Source organism: Panthera pardus, unplaced genomic scaffold, assembly GCF_024362965.1.
Source record: "Panthera pardus isolate Hobbes unplaced genomic scaffold, ASM2436296v1 HiC_scaffold_7, whole genome shotgun sequence".
Taxonomy (NCBI): Eukaryota; Metazoa; Chordata; class Mammalia; order Carnivora; family Felidae; genus Panthera; species Panthera pardus.
In genome coordinates this window covers 63,505,026-63,528,303 of record NW_026527002.1, presented here as the reverse complement: position 1 = coordinate 63,528,303, position 23,278 = coordinate 63,505,026, and the positions used below count along the sequence as shown (strand labels likewise).

Genomic DNA, 23,278 nt, shown 5'->3' with positions numbered 1-23,278 from the left:
AGCTCTGACAAAAATACCCATTTTATACTTTGGGGGTCTTACAAAATGATGATTTAGTAAAGGAGTTTTTACATATGAGAAAGAAAAAAAATAAACATAAATGAAAATAGAAGTCAATTACATGCTCTTTTCCCTTTATTTATTAAGCTATTTAACCTTGAACATTTTAAAATATCTTTAATTACTACAGTGGATGGTTCCCAGCAAACACCATCCAAAAATACCACTTCTCATTTCTTAAGGGTACTGAAATATTTTATACAGCAATAGCTTTATAATGAAATAATCTACTTTTTAATGTTGACATGGCTTTCCACTAAAAGTATAAAGAAAATATCATTAGCAGATCTGAACATTTACACGCTGAGTTCACAAAAGAATACAAGAATGTTAAATAAAAGTAAACATTATTGTTCCTAAATATTACAATATAATTAATTGTTCACTCCAGCTACACAATTTACATAAATATAAATGACAGAGGCTAAACAAACATTCAGATGCACTTTTGGGGAATAATCTAATTGAATTCTTGCAGTAAAATAACACACAATATTTTATCTTTGTGGCAGTCAGGACACCAGGACATGCTGAAAACCAAAAAGCACAAAAAGGGCCTCCAAGAAACCAAGAACATTGCTTCTTTAAAAAAAAGTGTTTTACTTTACAGGAGAAACAAAGAAATAAAAGTGATTCTATAGGGAAATAGGGATTCAAAACCTTCCCTACGCAAATCACAGCAAACAAAAAGGAAGTAATACTGCAGATGAAAATATGTGGATAGTAATATAGGCCATTATAACCTGACATACATAAATATGAATAAATCACAAAGAAAAGGTTACATTGTAATTGGCATATTCTGTTTAATAAAGCAAGAATTATAAACACGTACTAGGAGATTCTTATTAAAATATTTGAAATAATAAAACTGTGATCTTATAAAATTACCTAGGAAACCCATTTATACAGTGTGTTTATGTCCCCAGTGGTCTGAGGTGAAGGAGACAGTTACTGCATTTTGGAGTTCAGATATCACATTTGGCACTGTAAGTTTTTAGCAACTCTGTGGCAATGATTATATAAAATGGTTAGATCAAGACATTTTCTCCATGCTGATTTTTATTTGTTATATATGCTAGAGATTTTATAAAAAAAAAAAAAAGAAAAAGAAAGCAGATCAATAACTCTAACGATTGTCAATAATTCCTAATGAGCGTGGTTGTTAAACAATGGGTCACAATATGAAACATGATTGACCTTATTGCTTCTTTTGCTGTATAATTCACATATAGATGTATTTACTGAAACAAAAGCTACTAAGAATGTTAAAAATCAAAACTTCATTCTTAGAGGAGTCATGTTCAAATATATAACCTGTCAAATTTCAGTTCGGGCTCCAAAAAAAAAAAAAAAAAAAAAACTTCAAGGTTTCTTTCATTTGTTCAACATTATTTGGGGAGAAATGAATTCCTATGTGCCAGGTACTGTACTAAGCTCTAGGGTATTGGAGACAGTAAGCAGGCACACTCCTTATTCTCAAAGAACATATGGTTCAGAATAAAGACACACAATTAATAAAAAATTACATACATAGTATATAATTTAAAATGTAAAAAATAATTCAAAGAAAGATACAGAAAATGAGTACAAGAGGAATCAACTTAAAGTGAGGAAGGTCTGGGAAAACCTTTCAGGAAGTTAACATTTAAGTCAAAGTCTGAAGAATGACTGTCAATTCATCAGGAAAAGACTGGGAGAAAAGTATTCCAGAAAGAGGATACTGCATGTATATAGTTCCTGAGATGGAAAGGGATGTGATGTGCTCAAGGAACGGAAAGACTCTCTGTGGTACTAAGGAAACAGAAATGTGACACAGGAGGAAGCTAGAATTCTAGAAGCTAGTATGAGGGCAGACATCATGTAGGGCTTTTGTAAGCCATGTTAAGGATGACACATTCTATGTATAATGGAAAGTAATGGCAAAGGTTTGAGCAAAGGAGTGATACAATCTGATTTACATTTTAAGATGAGCACCCCATAACTCAGTGTGTTAATAGTGTCCTAGAACTTGACTTTGTATGGGTAACTAGAAGATACATATCCTTACTTACAAAAAAACAATTATTTCAGCCCTTCCTACCTTCCAACTGTTATCTTCTGTACAAATCCTCTGATTAGGCCAACTTCTCTCTTGGTCTCAGTTTGCCCTTTCTTACCTCCATGACTCTGGGTATATTACTTCTTCTCCCTGGAAAATCCTATCTTCTCCGCTCTCTCTAGAACACATGAATCACTCAAGACCTACATCAGAGTCCCTTGGCTCCTAACAAAGTGTTCTGTGACTATCCTACCCTTGTTATATTCCTTTCCTCTAAACTCACATTCAGTCCGGAAGATGGCGGCGTAGGAGGATGCGGGGCTCACAGCGCATCCTGCCGATCACTTAGATTCCACCTACACCTAATTAAAGAACCCAGAAAACCACCAGAGGATTAGCAGAAGGGAGTCTCCGGAGTCAAGCGCAGACCAGAGGCCCACGGAAGAGGGTAGGAAGGGCGGTGAGGCGGTGCGCGCTCCACGGACTGGTGGGAGGGAGCCGGGGCGGAGGGGCGGCTCGCCGGCCAAGCAGAGCCCCCGAGTCTGGCTGGCAAAAGCGGAGGGGCCGGACGGACTGTGTTCCGACAGCAAGCGCGACTTAGCGTCTGGGAGGTCAGAAGTTAACAGCTCTGCTCGGAAAGCGGGAAGGCTGGAGGACAAAGGGAGGGAGAGCTGCTGAGCCCCCGGACGGCAGAGCTCAGCTTGGCGGGGAACAAAGGCGCCAGCGCCATCTCCCCCGCCCATCCCCCAGCCAAAATCCCAAAGGGAACCAGTTCCTGCCAGGGAACTTGCTCACTCCGCGCAAACACCCAACTCTGTGCTTCTGCGGAGCCAAACCTCCGGCAGCGGATCTGACTCCCTCCCGCTGCCACAGGGCTCCTCCTGAAGTGGATCACCTAAGGAGAAGCGAGCTAAGCCTGCCCCTCCAGCCCCCGTGCACCTTGCCTACCCACCCCAGCTAATACGCCAGATCCCCAGCAACACAAGCCTGGCAGTGTGCAAGTAGCCCAGATGGGACACGCCACCCCACAGTGAATCCCGCCCCTAAGAGAGGGGAAGAGAAGGCACACACCAGTCTGACTGTGGCCCCAGCAGTGGGCTGGGGGCAGACATCGGGTGGGACTGCGGCCCCGCCCACTAACTCCAGTTATACACCACAGCACAGGGGAAGTGCACTGCAGGTCCTCACCACGCCAGGGACTCTCCAAAATGACCAAACGGAAGAATTCCCCTCAGAAGAATCTCCAGGAAATAACAACAGCTAATGAACTGATCAAAAAGGATTTAAATAATATAACAGAAAGTGAATTTAGAATAATAGTCATAAAATTAATCGCTGGGCTTGAAAACAGTATACAGGACAGCAGAGAATCTCTTGCCACAAAGATCGAGGGACTAAGGAACAGTCACGAGGAGTTGAAAAACGCTTTAAACGAATTGCAAAACAAAATGGAATCCACGATGGCTCGGCTTGAAGAGGCAGAGGAGAGAATAGGTGAACTAGAAGATAAAGTTATGGAGAAAGAGGAAGCTGAAAGAAAGAGAGATAAAAAAATCCAGGAGTATGAGGGGAAAATTAGAGAACTAAGTGATACACTAAAAAAAAATAATATACGCATAATTGGTATCCCAGAGGAGGAAGAGAGAGGGAAGGGTGCTGAAGGGGTACTTGAACAAATTATAGCTGAGAACTTCCCTGAACTGGGGAAGGAAAAAGGCATTGAAATCCAAGAGGCACAGAGAACTCCCTTCAGACGTAACTTGAATCGATCTTCTGCACGACATATCATAGTGAAACTGGCAAAATACAAGGATAAAGAGAAAATTCTGAAAGCAGCAAGGGATAAACGTGCCCTCACATATAAAGGGAGACCTATAAGACTCGTGACTGATCTCTCCTTTGAAACTTGGCAGGCCAGAAAGGCTTGGCACGATATCTACAGTGTGCTAAACAGAAAAAATATGCAGCCGAGAATCCTTTATCCAGCAAGTCTGTCATTTAGAATAGAAGGAGAGATAAAGGTCTTCCCAAACAAACAAAAACTGAAGGAATTTGTCACCACGAAACCAGCCCTACAAGAGATCCTAAGGGGGATCCTGTGAGACAAAGTACCAGAGACATCACTATAAGCATAAAACATACAGACATCACAATGACTCTAAACCCATATCTTTCTATAATAACACTCAATGTAAATGGATTAAATGCGCCAACTAAAAGACATAGGGTATCAGAATGGATAAAAAAACAAGACCCATCTATTTGCTGTCTACAAGAGACTCATTTTAGATCTGAGGACACCTTTAGATTGAGAGTGAGGGGATGGAGAACTATTTACCATGCTCCTGGAAGCCAAAAGAAAGCTGGAGTAGCCATACTTATATCAGACAAACTAGACTTTAAATTAAAGGCTGTAACAAGAGATGAAGAAGGGCATTATATAATAATCACAGGGTCTATCCACCAGGAAGAGCTAACTATTATAAATGTCTATGCGCCAAATACCCGAGCCCCCAGATATATAAAACAATTACTCATAAACATAAGCAACCTTATTGATAAGAATGTGGTCATTGCAGGGGACTTTAACACCCCACTTACAGAAATGGATAGATCATCTAGACACACAGTCAATAAAGAAACAAGGGCCCTGAATGATACATTGGATCAGATGGACTTGACAGATATATTTAGAACTCTGCATCCCAAAGCAACAGAATATACTTTCTTCTCGAGTGCACATGGAACATTCTCCAAGATAGATCATATACTGGGTCACAAAACAGCCCTTCATAAGTTTACAAGAATTGAAATTATACCATGCATACTTTCAGACCACAATGCTATGAAGCTTGAAATCAACCACAGGAAAAAGTCTGGAAAACCTCCAAAAGCATGGAGGTTAAAGAACACCCTACTAACGAATGAGTGGGTCAACCAGGCAATTAGAGAAGAAATTAAAACATATATGGAAACAAACGAAAATGAAAATACAACAATCCAAACGCTTTGGGATGCAGCGAAGGCAGTCCTGAGAGGAAAATACATCGCAATCCAGGCCTATCTCAAGAAACAAGAAAAATCCCAAATACAAAATCTAACAGCACACCTAAAGGAAATAGAAGCAGAACAGCAAAGGCAGCCTAAACCCAGCAGAAGAAGAGAAATAATAAAGATCAGAGCAGAAATAAACAATATAGAATCTAAAAAAACTGTAGAGCAGATCAACGAAACCAAGAGTTGGTTTTTTGAAAAAATAAACAAAATTGACAAACCTCTAGCCAGGCTTCTCAAAAAGAAAAGGGAGATGACCCAAATAGATAAAATCATGAATGAAAATGGAATGATTACAACCAATCCCTCAGAGATACAAACAATTATCAGGGAATACTATGAAAAATTATATGCCAGCAAATTGGACAACCTGGAAGAAATGGACAAATTTCTAAACACCCACACTCTTCCAAAACTCAATCAGGAGGAAATAGAAAGCTTGAACAGACCCATAACCAGCGAAGAAATTGAATCGGTTATCAAAAATCTCCCAACAAATAAGAGTCCAGGACCAGATGGCTTCCCAGGGGAGTTCTACCAGACATTTAAAGCAGAGATAATACCTATCCTTCTCAAGCTATTCCAAGAAATAGAAAGGTAAGGAAAACTTCCAGACTCATTCTATGAAGCCAGTATTACTTTGATTCCTAAACCAGACAGAGACCCAGTAAAAAAAGAGAACTACAGGCCAATATCCCTGATGAATATGGATGCAAAAAATTCTTAATAAGATACTAGCAAATCGAATTCAACAGCATATAAAAAGAATTATTCACCATGATCAAGTGGGATTCATTCCTGGGATGCAGGGCTGGTTCAACATTCGCAAATCGATCAACGTGATACATCACATTAACAAAAAAAAAGAGAAGAACCATATGATCCTGTCAATCGATGCAGAAAAGGCCCTTGACAAAATCCAGCACCCTTTCTTAATAAAAACCCTTGAGAAAGTCGGGATAGAAGGAACATACTTAAAGATCATAAAGGCCATTTATGAAAAGCCCACAGCTAACATCATCCTCAACGGGGAAAAACTGAGAGCTTTTTCCCTGAGATCAGGAACACGACAGGGATGCCCACTGTCACCGCTGCTGTTTAATATAGTGCTGGAAGTTCTAGCATCAGCAATCAGACAACAAAAGGAAATCAAAGGCATCAAAATTGGCAAAGATGAAGTCAAGCTTTTGCTTTTTGCAGATGACATGATATTATACATGGAAAATCCGATAGACTCCACCAAAAGTCTGCTAGAACTGATACATGAATTCAGCAAAGTTGCAGGATACAAAATCAATGTGCAGAAATCAGTTGCATTCTTATACACTAACAATGAAGCAACAGAAAGACAAATGAAGAAACTGATCCCATTCACAATTGCACCAAGAAGCATAAAATACCTAGGAATAAATCTAACCAAAGATGTAAAAGATCTGTATGCTGAAAACTATAGAAAGCTTATGCAGGTAATTGAAGAAGATATAAAGAAATGGAAAGACATTCCCTGCTCATGGATTGGAAGAATAAATATTGTCAAAATGTCAATACTACCCAAAGCTATCTACACATTCAATGCAATCCCAATCAAAATTGCACCAGCATTCTTCTCGAAACTAGAACAAGCAATCCTAAAATTCATATGGAACCACAAAAGGCCCCGAATAGCCAAAGTAATTTTGAAGAAGAAGACCAAAGCAGGAGGCATCACAATCCCAGACTTTAGCCTCTACTACAAAGCTGTCATCATCAAGACAGCATGGTATTGGCATAAAAACAGACACATAGACCAATGGAATAGAATAGAAACCCCAGAACTAGACCCACAAACGTATGGCCAACTCATCTTTGACAGAGCAGGAAAGAACATCCAATGGAAAAAAGACAGTCTCTTTAACAAATGGTGCTGGGAGAACTGGACAGCAACATGCAGAAGGTTGAAACTAGACCACTTTCTCACACCATTCACAAAAATAAACTCAAAATGGATAAAGGACCTGAATGTGAGACAGGAAACCATCAAAACCTTAGAGGAGAAAGCAGGAAAAGACCTCTCTGACCTCAGCCGTAGCAATCTCTTACTCGGCACATCCCCAAAGGCAAGGGAATTAAAAGCAAAAGTGAATTACTGGGACCTTATGAAGATAAAAAGCTTCTGCACAGCAAAGGAAACAACCAACAAAACTAAAAGGCAACCAACGGAATGGGAAAAGATATTTGCAAATGACACATCGGACAAAGGGCTAGTATCCAAAATCTATAAAGAGCTCATCAAACTCCACATCCAAAAAACAAATAACCCAGTGAAGAAATGGGCAGAAAACATGAATAGACACTTCTCTAAAGAAGACATCCGGATGGCCAACAGGCACATGAAAAGATGTTCAACGTCGCTCCTTATCAGGGAAATACAAATCAAAACCACACTCAGATACCACCTCACGCCAGTCAGAGTGGCCAAAATGAAGAAATCAGGAGACTATAGATGCTGGAGAGGATGTGGAGAAACAGGAACCCTCTTGCACTGTTGGTGGGAATGCAAATTGGTGCAGCCGCTCTGGAGAGCAGTGTGGAGGTTCCTCAGAAAATTAAAAATAGACCTACCCTATGACCCAGCAATAGCACTGCTAGGAATTTATCCAAGGGATACAGGAGTACTGATGCATAGGGGCACCTGTACCCCAATGTTTATAGCAGTGCTCTCAACAATAGCCAAATTATGGAAAGAGCCTAAATGTCCATCAACTGATGAATGGATAAAGAAAGTGTGGTTTATATACACAATGGAATACTACGTGGCAATGAGAAAAAATGAAATATGGCCTTTTGTAGCAACATGGATGGAACTGGAGAGTGTGATGCTAAGTGAAATAAGCCATACAGAGAAAGACAGGTACCATATGGTTTCACTCTTATGTGGATCCTGAGAAACATAACAGAAACCCATGGGGGAGGGGAAGGAAAAAAAAAAAAAAAAAAAGAGGTTAGAGTGGGAGAGAGCCAAAGCATAAGAGACTGTTAAAAACTGAGAACAAACTGAGGGTTGATGGGGGGTGGGAGGGAGGGCAGGGTGGGTGATGGGTATTGAGGAGGGCACCTTTTGGGATGAGCACTGGGTGTTGTATGGAAACCAATTTGACAGTAAATTTCATATATTAAAAAATAAAAAAAAATTAAAAAAAAAAAAATAAACTCACATTCATTAACTTAAAAACTAATATATGGCACTTCATACCAGGCAACTTTCTTTTTTTTTTTTTGTCTATTTTTTTATTTTTTTCAGTATATGAAATTTATTGTCAAATTGGTTTCCATACAACACCCAGTGCTCATCCCAAAAGGTGCCCTCCTCAATACCCATCACCCACCCTCCCCTCCCTCCCACCCCCCATCAACCCTCAGTTTGTTCTCAGTTTTTAAGAGTCTCTTATGCTTTGGCTCTCTCCCACTCTAACCTCTTTTTTTTTTTTTTTTTTCCCCTTCCCCTCCCCCATGGGTTTCTGTTAAGTTTCTCAGGATCCATAAAAGAGTGAAAATATATGCATACCAGGCAACTTTCTAAGCAATTTATAAATAATTCATTTAATCCTCATAACAACCTTTGTCATTTCCGATTTAAATATTAAAAATAACTTGAAGCTCAGAGAGGTTAGAAAACTTGCCCAAAGTCATATAGCAAGTAAGCTGCAGAGCGGCTTCCACCTTGTTAGTCTGGTTCCAGAGCCCATGTTGCAACCAAGAAGCTTTGTCTCTTTATTGAACATATCCCCCATTTACAAGGAACCTTACACTGTCTCCAACATCTTTGACATTACTCTGCATTGCTATTGAACTTTGTTACTGATACGTAATGATGATGATAATGATAATACAAATAACAGCTCACAGGTTTTTGGCATCCATTGTGTTGCTTATGCATCAACTCGTCTACTCCTCGCAATAACCCTAGTAAGTGGGTGATATTAATCCCATTTAAAACATGAGGAAACAGAAGCATGAGGAGGCAGAAAAACTGCCCAAAGACATTCAGCTAACAAGCGACAAAACTCAGATTTGAGCCCTGGCACTCTAGCTCCAGGGCCTGGGCTCTTGAAATGTCACAGCATGCTGTATTTGCATTTTGCTTTCAAAGCAGATCATAAGCCATAAAGTTTTTGTGTACCTTTATGGTGTCAAAAACAGAAAACTCATTCAACAAACATTACTGTTAACTTGATTCTTTGGTCATTTTCTTATTAACCTATGTAATAAAAAAGGATTCTCATGGAATAAAAACAAAAAATTATTCTGGACTTTTAAAATGCTAGGCAATCACCAAATGCTTTCTTGTTAGATCCTGTAAAGCTTCACTCCATTCAAATTCATCACAAGAATAGGAACCAGGAAAATAGGAAAAAAATGCAAATGAATACAGAAATGGTATCCTGCTCCTTCAGTGAAGGCTGGTGACTGTTCCTGCTACAATGAATGGCAAATGTGGAGCATCTTACTGTATATAGTTTTAACTATAGTAAATTTACTGCGTAGGTCCTATTATTCTTATCTTATAAAAACGTAACTTAATAGAAATCCACCCTTTCTAGTAGCTTCGTAAAAGCAGTAAGAGGAACCACCTTAAAATGCTTCTCCCTCTGCTCAAAAACCTCCTTAAAGAAAGGAGTGATTGGGATGCCTGGGTGGCTCAGTCAGTTAAGCATCTGACTCTTAACTCAGCTCAGGTCATGATCTCACCATTTGTGAGATCAAGCCCCGTGTCGGGCTCTGTGCTGACGGCATGGAGCCTGCTTGGGATTTTCTCTCTCTCCCTCTCTCTCTGCTCCTCCCCTGCTCGCCACACACACACATGCATGAGCTCTTTCTCTCTCAAACAAACTTAGAAAAAAAAAAAAGAGTGATCAGAAACTTTTTAATATTCAAATGATGAGAAATAGTTCATCATATATACACACCATACTTGACTATGCAAATATATATCACTAATTAAATTTATAAGATACATCTTGATTTGACCAACATTTTATTAGTTTTAATGATAAATCACTAAAATAAATGCCAAACATACAAAAAGAACCAATATTTAAACCAACAAAAAACTTACCATTTGACATATCGGAGGTTTTAATTTTGTCTGTCTTTATTGAAATTGTTTTAGGAAGAAAAGCATCAAAATGATCTACAAAGTGTTCCCTTGTGAGTACTAACAGATTTTTGAGTTCATCAACAGAAACTACTTCAGGCTGCTTTGCCAACTTTCTCCTTTCTGTAAGACAACAAAACAATATAATTAACCATATGCCTATTATTTTAAAGCCTCTCTAGAAGTACATCCACTACTCTTTCATGGGAAATGTTTTCAAAAGTAAAACAGTTGACTTTCTCCAGCAAATCAACATGCCTATTTTCCTTTTAATCCCATTTGTAGGTAATGACAGAATTTCCAGTTATGTGAGATAAACAAAACTAGAATAATCTGTTAATGCCAACAAGTGATAAATGGTAAATATATAGTTTACAAGTTTTCAGAATATATTGCAGACCATTAAGGACGTTGGTGTTTATGTGAAAATAAAACCTGTAAGACTCTCAGTTACATGTGGTCACTTGATCAATTCCATCTATTTCTTCTCCTTCCTAAAACCTAAATCTACAACAAAGGAATAAAAAAAGGACAACAAAAGCAGAAACAATTAATAATGACAGTTTTTGACATTTTAGAAGAAGAGACGATGGTGGAACAGTAACTGAGTTGGTACAGGACAGGAAGGGTCCACTGGGTGCCTGCAAAAGCACTACTATGTGGTATGAGAAGATGACGGTGAGATCCAGGTTAAACTAGGACTGGACGCATGGATGTTTAGAAAAGGAGGAGACAACTAAATAAAGGTCTTCACCCCACCCTCCGCCCCTCACAGCCAGGAGGCTGTTCTCATTTTGGGGGGAGGAAGCTGAAAAAGAGTCCCAGCCTACTGGTGTCATCAGGCACACCGAAAGGTAGCACTGAAGCTGGGGCTAAAACTGGGGGATTAAATAGAGGTCTATATACTGAAAGGTCCAACTCCAAGTGCTGTAGCCAGAAAGCTAGGAGGTATAAATGCTTCCCAAGAAAGATGAAAGGATTCTGCTTTTGAAAAACTGAACGCCCCCAGAGAAAAGAGCTTGGTCCTGATATTGAGGCAGAGGTAGGGACAGGAGCTCACAAGCAAAATGGTGACTTGTCACTCTACCACTCTACAGTACAGCTTGCCAGACAGTATATTAGACTAAAGTCCACAAAGCTTCCCATTTAAAACAGGACAGACAGAAACGAGTAACTAGACATTTAAGAAAGGGTGTTGAGGAGAGCGGGGACTCTGCATTTCCACGGTCTTATGTTTACACATGTAAGACTTTAATTCAGTAACACCTGTAGCTCCCTTCTCCCAGCTGTCACTCTTGGAGCTAGTCTGGAGAAGAAACAAGGCATTCGCTGATCAGATCCTTCTCCCCAACCTTCCTCTGAGCTGGCAGGTTCTCAGAATTTATGCTCTCTGCAATGTGATAAGGGCCCTGCCCCAACAGGGCCTAGCTTTTCAGTTGCCTAGCTCTTCATTCAAGAGGGGGAAATTCAATTCTGGGTTATGTATCAGAAAATTCACCTGGCCATAGATCTAAAAAGTCATATCCTTCAATCAAGCTTTTACCTGTTATTTATTTCCATCTGTGTGTTTTTACATTTGTTTCTCAACTGGGTGGGTAAGGAGGTTTATTTATTGCAACCCTCAAAATAGGAAAAAATCTAAGATGAAAAGAAAGACTAAAGCAAGCAAAGAGGAAAAAAGAGCCCAGCAGGAAAAAACAAACAAACAAAAAACAAAAAACAAAAAAACATTGCAGAAAACAAAAGAAAGCTTGCTATCATTAATATTCTCATAGAAATAATCAATGCTTTGATAAAGGAACAATTGATGAACAAGAAAAAGACTTTTTAAAATTAAGTACATGAGAACTCAAATTTTAAACATACCATAAAAGGGCTTAAAATAAAATGCCAGATATTGTCCAGAAACTAGAACAAAAAACAATATGGAAATAGGAAAGAAAATTGGGTATTCTGTCCAGAAAAACCAATATATAATTAATAAAAGTTCTAGAAAGAGAAAAAAAGAGAAAGGGAAAGAAATTCTTAAAGAGATCAAAATTTTCAGATGTAAGAATGTGAATCTTATATTGAAATGGCTCATTGAATGGACAACTTAAAAAACTGGGGGCAGAGGGAGAGGACAGCAAATACATACACACTATGATTCAGAGTAAAGCTTCTGGAGATAAAGATTCCAGAACGGAGTAAAATCATATAAACCAAAAATAAAGCACTACAAAGGATAAAAATAGGCATTAGATTTCTCAGTAGGAACACGACCATGTAGAAGACAATAAAGTAACATCTTTAAAATTCCGAAGGTAGATAGTTTTCAACCTAGAAGTATTTATGACTTGTCAATCAAGTAAAGGTATTTTCAGGTAAGCAAGAACTCAAAAAAAATTATGACCCATGAACTTTTATTCAAGTAGTTACTAAAAGATAGTCACCAACCAAACAAGGGAGTAATCCAAGAAGGAAGACAAGGAGTCTGGAAAAAAGGAGACTCCAAAAGAAGAAAAGAAGAAAAGAGAAGTGTCTCAGAAGTCAAGAGGTCTAAGAAGCAACCTGAACACAACAGAGAAAAATAGTAAACACTCTGGAAAAAAAAATGAAGAGAAATAAAAAGGAACTGTGTTTGAACATATAATGAACTTATTAAGTAGGTAGAAAAATGTTGGAGCCTCTGGAAAAGTAAAAATATTTTGCCTGTACAAAAGAATGGGCAAATAAAAATGATCATCCACATCATAAGAAAAACAAAGATTATACAAGAGAGGTAATTATCATCATATATTGCAAGACTCAGTGGTAAACTTATTTATATAGTGATAATAATGTTAAAACTAAACACTGACCAAAATTCATGACTTCACTGTAAAGGGTGGAAAGAGAAAGCAAAGGTGATATGAGAAAGCTAAGTCTTTATCTTCTGTGTTAGATGCCAAGATAATGTCTGAAACTGGCAAATCAAAAAATAGCATACGCACATTACTTAAAAAACTAGAGGAAATGTTAGGAAAACCAGTTGGCAGAGTTGAGGGTAGCTGTCTACAGACAAAGACTGAAAGATGGGGAGGAAAAGGGAGAGTATTGCTGGTTTCTACATGAAGTTTTCAATACCATTTGCATTTTAAACGATACCCATGTATTACTTTTGTCAAAACATTACATTTTTTTAAGGTTTATTTCTTTTGAGAGAGAGAGAGGGTGAGTGGGGAAAGGGTGCAGAAAGAGGGAGAGAGAGAATCTCAAGCAGACTCCGTGCTATCAATTCAAAGCCCAATGAAGGGCTCGGTCTCCTGAACCATGAGATCATGACCTGAGCCAAAATAAGAGTTGGACACTGGCTGAGCCACCCAGGCGCACCCAAAATATTACATTTTTAAAACACTTCTGAACTAATAGCATTTTCTTCTATAATAGTAAATTGTAAATTCATAGAATTCAACTCAACATTTATGGAGTTTGTCGTCTACAAAGCGCTGTGCTGTGCTCTTGGACACAGAGGATTAAAGTCCAGAACATTATCACATGAGGTCGACACATAAATAATGTAAGAGAGTAGGCTAAGAAGAAAGTAGCCGGTCTAGAGATTCTACTTGAGAACATCAGCTTTACAACAATGTCTCTGCAAAATCCCACCCTACCAACGTGGATATTGCTAGGATCATTCCAGTTGTTATCCAAGGTGGTTCCTGCACTCAAGAACATTAGTAATGGTAAAGTAAGATTGTAAAATATGCTGCTGTTATTACAACTTCTTAGTGAGAAATAAAAAGCTTCATTTCTTTTTTGCACAATCTGCTGGGAGTCATTCTAAAATTAAAAGTTATCAGTGGTTTGTTTTCACAGGAAAGATGCACAATAGGTAATATGCTCAGAATTTAGCTCTACATTTTTATTGACATTAAAAATAAACTTAAATCATGAACCTGACCCATGCTTATTAAAACAGTCAATTACATTACAACGTTGGGCTATCTTGAGAGCAGGGTAGAACTCCTTCTGGCCTTGAGGACTGAGAAATAGAAAGAGGGAACAGATGAAGTTTAACAGGATTATGAGCAGCATAATTTACCTATACAAAAAATCTCTGCATAAATGAGTTTGCACACAAGTGTCAAAAGTTTAGGGAGAAAAATATTGGACTGAAGCCTAAAAATGAATCAGCAAAAGAATGCTATTCATAAAAAAAGATAGCAATAACTTAGTATTTACTAAAGAAAAAATATAGACCAGAATATTCAAAAGTACCAGAGAATGAGTGTTAATCAGCTTTCTACTAGGTTCTATAAATTTAAAAAAGAAGTGGGAAACTCAAAGTAATGGCCGCAGTACTGGAGCAAAATGACAAGACTGTTGCTGTTTTGGCATTTGTCTTGTATCATACTGAACAATCTTATTTAAAAATTGTCCATGGGGCGCCTGGGTGGCTTGGTCAGTTAAGCGTCCGACTTCGGCTCAGGTCATTATCTCACAGTCCGTGAGTTCGAGCCCCGCGTCGGGCTCTGTGCTGACAGCTCAGAGCCTGGAGCCTGTTTCGGATTCTGTGTCTCCCTCTCTCTCTGCCCCTCCTCTGTTCATGCTCTGCCTCTCTCTGTCTCAAAAATAAATAAACGTTAAAAAAAAAAAATTTAAAAAAAAAATAAATAAAAATAAATAAAAATTGTCCAGCATTCCTAAATTGTTTCTTTAAAAATCAGTGAAATAAGATATTTAATACTTCCCAATGCAAGAAGCTAAAAGTTACAAAAAATCAAGTAAACATGAATTATAAAATTGTAAGTATTCTAATAGTATTAAGTATAATTTTAAAAATAAATAAAATTACTGAAGTAATTATTAAAAAACTAAACCAAAACAGAAATTTTATTTGACTTTTGTGTTATTGTAAAAAACAAAGTGTCTCAGTTAATGCACGTGTATTTTTGTGTAAACTCTTCCAGTTACTCTCTCTGATTCAGTACTAGTCAGAGAACCACTGGGGATATTATAAGTCTACTCTATGTCTTGTTGATAATTTTGAAAAAATCTTCCAGAACAACTTTTTGTTTTTCAGCAAAGGCTATAATCTTTGTATTGATACTGAATTGTTGATTTTTTTCCCAAAGAAAGCTGCTCCTATTACGTTAGTTTTCACCATGTGTAAATTAATTAACTATACTACTTTTGATACTTTTATATTTATATTTCACTTCTTTGAAAGTCACTGAAATACACTCAGACATTTTACATTAGAAACTTTGTTTTGCTGTCATTTTCTTGTCTTTAGAGATACAGGAGTTCTGAAAAGATGCATCTTTACCCCAAATTTTTAAACCAGTATTGACTCTGGGTACAGGAGAGATTGGTTCAGCAAGTATTTCCATCATAAATTAACTGGATCATTAATATTCATCGATTTCATGCTTTGGATTGCAAATTGGTCATTTCCTGGATATGCTCTGAGCTGGTTTCTCTAGCAGCTACTAGCTATATGGCTTCCTTCAGCTTCAGGCTCCCCACCATCCTTGCACTTCACCCAAAGCTGTGGCATCTTTACAGCTATGGCTGGCACAGCTCAGCTGCCCGTGGCCCTTCTACATTTTCAGCATTTATTCCGTACTTCTGTCTGCTCTTCCCCCAACCCGCACCCAGAGCTTCCAATCATACCTGCAGGCAGCAGTCTAGGTATAGCTTTTAGTATTTCCCTTCTGGCCCAAACAGGGGGGTTAACTCTTCCTACCCAAAGGAGAAATGCATCAGCTTCAGAGAGCTGCCTATTCCACTCTGGCAATCTTTCTGGTTGAAAGGGTAAGGAAGAGACACAACGATGGAGAGGGGAGATATGGAGGGAACAGAATTTTAAAGAGCTGCAGAAGGCCCATGGTAAGAAAGTAGGGCCTGAAGAGGGAATTAGCAGGGGCAGAACAAAGTTAAGAAGTGAGTAATACTGTAGGCTGATGTTTGAAATAGGGGTTTTCCAGCCACAACAATACAATTCCAGTATTTTTTTTCCCTTGGTTATAACATGTACTACTTTTTATTGAAACTGATTTGCCTTTCTAACTGTATTTTCCTTGAGCTAATATCATCTATACAATTAAAAAAATAAATCAGTGGTTGGAGTTTAAGACTACAGAATTACCCTGATTTGTCCAACTGAAAAAGTAGGTAACTCTTACAGAATAATTGAGACGAAGTATTCTAAAATTATTTTTCATTGAATAAAACAGCCTACTGAATTCAAGATGTTTTTTAAATGCTTTTAAAGAAAAGAATGGTGGGGCGCCTGGGTGGCTCAGTCGGTTGAGCGGCCGACTTTGGCTCAGGTAATGATCTCACGGTCCGTGAGTTCAAGCCCCGCGTTGGGCTCTGTGCTGACAGCTCAGAGCCTGGAGCCTGTTTCGGATTCTGTGTCTCCCTCTCTCTGCCCCTCCCCCGTTCATGCTCTGTCTCTCTCTGTCTCAAAAATAAATAAACGTTAAAAAAAAAAAATTAAAAAAAAAAAGAATGGATACTTTTTATTTTATACTATATCCACTTAATTCTAATATCACATTTTTTCTATATGCAACTAATAAGGCCTCACAATTTGAGTCAATTTCTTAAAAATTCTTCATCAATTAGTTTAAAATAAGCTCATATTAGGTACTAATGAATAAGACTGATAGATGACTAATGAATGTTAACACTGATATTAAGTTAACATTTAGTAATAGAAGTAAAACCTTAAACTATGACCATTGGAAAAAGTGTTACTTTCCTGAATAAGAAAAATCCATAAAGCTAACTTCACTCAGTATATGAAATGAATTTTTTTTTAATTTTTTTTTAATGTTTATTTATTTTTGACAGAGAGAGAGACAGAGCATGAGCAGAGGAGGGGCAGAGAGAGGGAGACACAGAATCGAAAGCAGGCTCCAGGCTCTGAGATGCCAGCACAGAGCCTGATGCGGGGCTCGAACTCACAGACCGTGAGATCATGACCTGAGCCGAAGTCGGATGTTCAACCAACTGAGCTACCCAGGTGCCCCAAAATGAATTTTTATTAACAGTCATGGTTAAAGTCTCAATGGTTAAAGAATCAATGCTCAAGGTAACAGTAATTTCTCTGTAGTTGCATTTCTTTCTATTTGCAGTCTCTATCCTCCTGTTACAACCAAAAATATATAACAAGAAATTTTATAAAAAGGTCTAGAGACAAAAGTTAAAGTTAGGTAAGATGGCAGAGCAGCATGGAAGTTCTGTTTCTCTCGTCCTGAAATGCAGCCAAATCATCACGAAACCATTTTGCACACCTAGAAAATTGATCTGAGGATTAACACAACAATCTGCATTAACTTGAGCCACAGAACTCGGCAGGAATTTACCCAAAACAAAGAACAGGAAGAAATGACAGCCAGGGACTTAATTAACACAGATATAAGAAAGATGTCTGAACCTGAATTTAGAATCACGATAATAAGAATACCAGCTGGGGTTGAAAAAGCATAGAATCATATGTCCCTTTCTGGACATAAAAGAAGTAAAATGTAGTCAGGACAAAATTTAAAATGCGATACTGAGGTGCAATCTTGAATGGTTGCCACGGCAGCAAGGATGGATGAAGCAGAGCAGCAAATCAGCGATATAGACGACAAACTTATGGAGAACAGTGAAACAGAAAAAAACAGGGAAATTAAGGCAACAGAGCACAATATGAGAATTAGACAACTCAGTGACTCATTAAAAAGTAATAACATCTGAATCATAGAGGTCCTGGAGGGATGAAGAGAGAGAAAAAGGGGTAGAAGGTTTATGTGGGCAAATCATAGCAGAAGTTTCCTAACATGGAGAAAGACACGGACATCAAAATCAACAAAAAACGACCATCAGCAAGGGATATCAGTCAAATTCACAAAATACACAGACAAGCAAAGAATTATGAGAGTAGCAAGGGAAAAAAGTCCTTAACCTGTAAGGTAAGACAGATCAGGTTCACAGCAGACCTATCCACAGAAACTTGGCAGGCCAGAAAGGAGTGGCAGAATATATTCAACATGCTAAACCAGAAAAATATGCAGGCAAGAATTCTTTATCTAGCAAGGCTGTCGTTCAAAATAGGAGAGATAAAGAGTTTCCCAGACAAACAAAAACTAAAGGAGTTGGTAACCGGTAAACCAGACCTGCAAGAAATTTTAACGGGGACTCTCTGAGGGAAAAGACGAAAGAAAACAAAAAAGACCAAAAGCAACAATGACTAGAAAGTACCAGAAAACACCACCAGAAACTCCTAACTCTATAGGAGTGCCTAACCCAATGGCAAGAAGTTCAAATCTTTCAGTACTCACTCTAAATGTCAATGGACTAAAAACTCCAATCAAACACTTCAATCAAAAGATACAGGGTAACAGAATTGATAAGAAAACAAGATCCATCTATATGCTGTTTACAAGAGACCCATTTTAGATCTAACGACGCCTTCAGAATGAAAATAAGAGGATGAAGAGCCATCTATCATGCTACTGGTTGCCAAAAGAAAGCTGGAGTAACCATACTTATACCAGACAACCTAGATTTTAAAATAAAGACTGTAACAAGAGATGAAGAAGGGCATTATATCATAATTAAGGGGTCTATCCACCAAGAAGATCTAACAATTGTAAACATTTATGTTCCCAATGTGGAACACCCAAATATATAAATCAATTAATCAGAAACATAAAGAAACTCATTGACAAGAATATCATAATAGTAGGGGACTTCGACACCCCACTTATAACAATGGACAGATCATCTAAGCAGAAAATCAATAAGGAAACAATGGCTTTGAATGACACACTGGACCAGATGGACTTAACAGATATATTCAGAATATTTCATTCTAAAGCAGCAGAATACACATTCTTTTCCAGTGCACATGGAATATTCTCCAGAATAGATCACATACTAGGACACAAATCAGCCCTCAGCAAGTACAAAAAGATCAAGATCATAGCATGCATATTTTCAGACCACAATGCTATGAAACTTGAAGTCAACCACAAGAAAAAATTTAGAAAGACAACAAATACTTGAAGAATAAAGAATATTGTACTAAAGAATGAAGAATGGGTTAACCAAGAAGTTAAAGAGGAAATTAAAAAGTACATGGAAGCCAATGAAAATGATAACACCACAGCCCAAAACCTCTGGGATGCAACAAAGTCATCAAAAGAGGGAAGTATATAATAATCCATGCCTTCCTAAAGAAGGAAAAAAGGTCTCAGATACACAACCTAAGCTTACACCTTAAAGGGCTGGAAAAAGAACAGCAAATAAAACCCAAGCCAGCAGAAGGCAGGAAACAATAAAGATTAGAGCAGAAATCAATGCTATCAAAACCAAAAAAACAGTACAACAGATCAATGAAACCAGAAGCTGATTCTTTGAAAGAATTAACAAAATTGATAAACCCCTAGCCAGTCTGATCAAAAAAAAAAAAAAAAGGAAAATAAATAAATAAATAAATAAATAAATAAATAAAAATCAAGAACAAAAGAGAAGAGACCACAACCAACACTGTGGAAATACAAACAATAATAAGAGAATATTATGAGCAATTATATGCCAATAAATTGGGCAATCTGGAAGAAATGGACAAATTCCTAGAAACATATAAACTACTAAAACTGAAACAGGAAGAAACAGAAAATTTGAACAGACCCATAACAAGTAAAGAAATTGAATTAGTAATAAAAAATCTCCCCAAAACAAGAATCCAATTAACACTCTTCTGAAGCTGTTCCAAAAAATAGAAATGGAAGGAAAACCTCGAAAATCATTCTATGAGGCCAGCATTACCTTGATTGCAAAACCAGACAAAGACCCCCATTAAAAAGGAGAACTACAGACCAATTTCCCTGATGAATATGGATGCAAAAATTCTCAACAAGATATTAGCCAACCAGATCCAATAATATATTAAAAGCATTATTCACCATTATACCTTGGATGCAGGGCTGGTTCAATATCCACAAGTCAATCAATGTGATACATCACATCAATAAAAGAAAGGACAAGACCCATATGATCCTCTCAATAGATGCAAAGAAAGCATTTGACAAAATACAACATCCTTTCTTGATAAAAGCCCTCAAGAAAGTAGGGATAGAAGGGTACCTCAAGATCATAAAAGCCATATACAAAAGACCCACTGCTAATATCATCCTCAATGGTGAACAACTGAGAGCTTTCCACCTAAGGTCAAGAACATGACACAGATGTCCACTCTCGCCACCAATATTCAACATAGTATTGGAAGTCCTAGCCTCTGCAACCAGACAACATAAAGGAATAAAAGACATCCAAATTGGCCAGGAGGAGGTCAAACTTTTACTCTTCACAGATGACATGATACTCTATATGTAAAACCCAAAAGATTCCACCAAAAAACTGCTAGAACTGATCCATGAATTCAGGATATAAAATCAACGCACAGAAATCAGTTGCATTTCTATACACCGATAGTGAAACAACAGAAAGAGAAATCAAGGAATGGATCCCATTTACAATTGCACCAAACCATAAAAATACCTAGGAATAAACCTAACCAAAGAGGAGAAGAATCTATACACTGAAAACGATAGAAAGCTTAAGAAAGAAATTGAAGAAGACACACAAAAAAATGGAAAAATACTTCATGCTCACAGACTAGAAGAACAAATATTGTTAAAATGTCGATAGTACCCAAAGCAGTCTACATATTGAATGGAATCCCTATCAAAATAATACCGGCATTCTTCATAAGGCTAGAACAAACAATCCTAAAATTTGTATGGAACCAGAAAAGACCCTAAATAGCCAAAGCAATACTGCAAAAGAAAAGCAAAGCTGGAGGCAATCTCAGACTTCAAGATGTATTACAAAGCTGTAATCATCAAGACAGTATGGTACTGGCACAAAAATAGATACTTAGATCAATGAAACAGAATAGAGAATCCAGAAATGGACCCACAAACGTATGGCCAACTAATCTTTGACAAAGTAGGAAAGAATATCCAGTGTAATAAAGACAGTCTTTTCAGCAAATGATGTTGGGAAAACTGGATAGCGACATGCAGAAGAATGAACCTGGACCACTTCCTTACACCATACACAAAAATAAACTCAAAATGGATGAAAAACCTAAATGTAAGACAGAAAGCCATCAAAATCCTGGAGGAGAAAGCAGGCAAAAACCTCTTTGACCTCGGCCACAGCAAGTTCTTACTCAACATGTCTCTGGAGGCAAGGAAAAGAAAAGCAAAAACAAACTACTGGGACCTAATTAAGATAGAAAGTTTCTGCACAGTGAAGGAAACAATTAGCAAAACTATAAGGCAACTGAAGGAACAGGAGAAGATATCTGCAAATGACATATCAGATAAAGGGTAGGTATCCAAAATCTATAAAGAACTTATCAAAATCAACACCCAAAAAACAAATAATCCAGTGAAGAAATGGGCAAAAGACATGAAAAGACACTTTTCAAAAGAAGACATCAAGATGGCTAATAGATACATGAAAAAATGCTCAACATCACTCATCATCAGGGAAATACAAATCAAAACCACAATGATACCACCTCACACCTGTCAGAATGGCTAACATTAACAACTCAGGCAACAACAGACGTTGGCGAGGATGCAGAGAAAGAGGATCTCTTTTGCGTTGCTGGAGGGAATGCAAACTGGTGCAGCCACTCTGGAAAACAGTATGGAGGTTCCTCAAAAAATTAAAACTAAAACTATCCTATGACCCAGAAGTTACATTATTGGGTATTTATCCAAAGGATACAGGTATGCTGTTTTGAAGGGATACATGCACCCCAATGTTTACAGCAGTGCTATTGACAATAGCCAAATTACGGAAAGAGCCCAAATGTCCATCGACAGCTGAATGGATAAAGATGTAGTGTGTGTGTGTGTGTGTGTCTATACATACAGTATTACTCGGCAATCAAAAAGAATGAAATCTTGCCATTTGCAACTATGTGGATGGAACTAGAGGCTATTATGCTCAGTGAAAGTAGTCAGAGAAAGACAAATATCATATAACTTCACTTATATGTGGTACTTAAGATACCATGCAGATGAATATAAGGGAAGGGAAGCAAAAATAATATAAAAACAGGGAGGGGGACAAAACATAACAGACTCTTAAATATAGAGAACAGAGGGTTGCTGGAGGGGTTGTGGGTGTGGGGATGGGCTAAATGGGCAAGGGGCATGAGGGAAGACACTTGTTGGGATGGGCACTGGGTGTTATATGTAGGGGAAGAATCACCAGATTCTATTCCTGAAATCAGTATTGCACTATATGCTAACTAACTTGGATATAAAATAAAAATGAAGGTCTATAGCAATCAGGATAAAAGTTAGGTATCTTTTCCAATATATAGCTAAAGGGAATGAGATACCAAATTTTCCTAAAGAAATGTTTTTATGAATGTTAAAAGAGATGTACGAATAAAACACAAAGATTCTAAGTCTGGTGGGAAAAAAGTTGCAGACCATTTCTACTCTGCATTACCCTACCAAGACTAGTTCTACAAATGAGCATTATACCTAAAAGGCAAAGAATGTGAGAAAAAGTGTGAAGGGTGCCTGGGTGGCCCAGTCGGTTAAGTGTCCGACTCTTGGTTTTGGCTGAAGTCATGATCTCACGGCTTCATGGGTGCAAGCCCCGCATCAGGCTGTGTGCTGACAGTGCAGAGATGCTTGGGATTCTCTCTCTCCCTCCCTTCCGCAGTCGTGCTGTCTCTAACTCTCTCAAGATAAATAAATTAAATAAACTTTAAAAATGAAATTAAAAAAAAGTACAACAATAACAATGCATTATTTCTAACAAGTAAACATTTAATGAAATGTACAAACCATTACTTACTCAGACATTCTTTCAAAGCCAAAGCCTGGACATTAGTTAACTGTTTCTCTCTCTGTATAAGTTGCTCCCCAGAAAAATGTGGAAGTGACAAGAAGTCAAAAGGAAAGCCTGAGAAATAAAAAAAAAAAGGTCAGTAT

The 23,278-nt window shown here is 37.8% G+C and overlaps 1 protein-coding gene across 3 annotated transcripts in view; it reads right to left on the bottom strand.

The window, feature by feature from the left end:
• MTBP (MDM2 binding protein) overlaps positions 1-23,278 on the bottom strand; it is an 89,916-nt gene that overhangs the window by 23,526 nt on the left and 43,112 nt on the right. For all 3 annotated transcript variants that reach the window (XM_019459939.2, XM_019459940.2, XM_019459938.2), the window contains exons 13-14: positions 23,142-23,249; positions 10,251-10,412 (exon numbers count right to left, since the gene is read on the bottom strand). In XM_019459939.2, the coding sequence (XP_019315484.2) occupies positions 10,251-10,412; positions 23,142-23,249 (270 nt within the window). The remainder of the gene's footprint in view (positions 1-10,250; positions 10,413-23,141; positions 23,250-23,278) is intronic.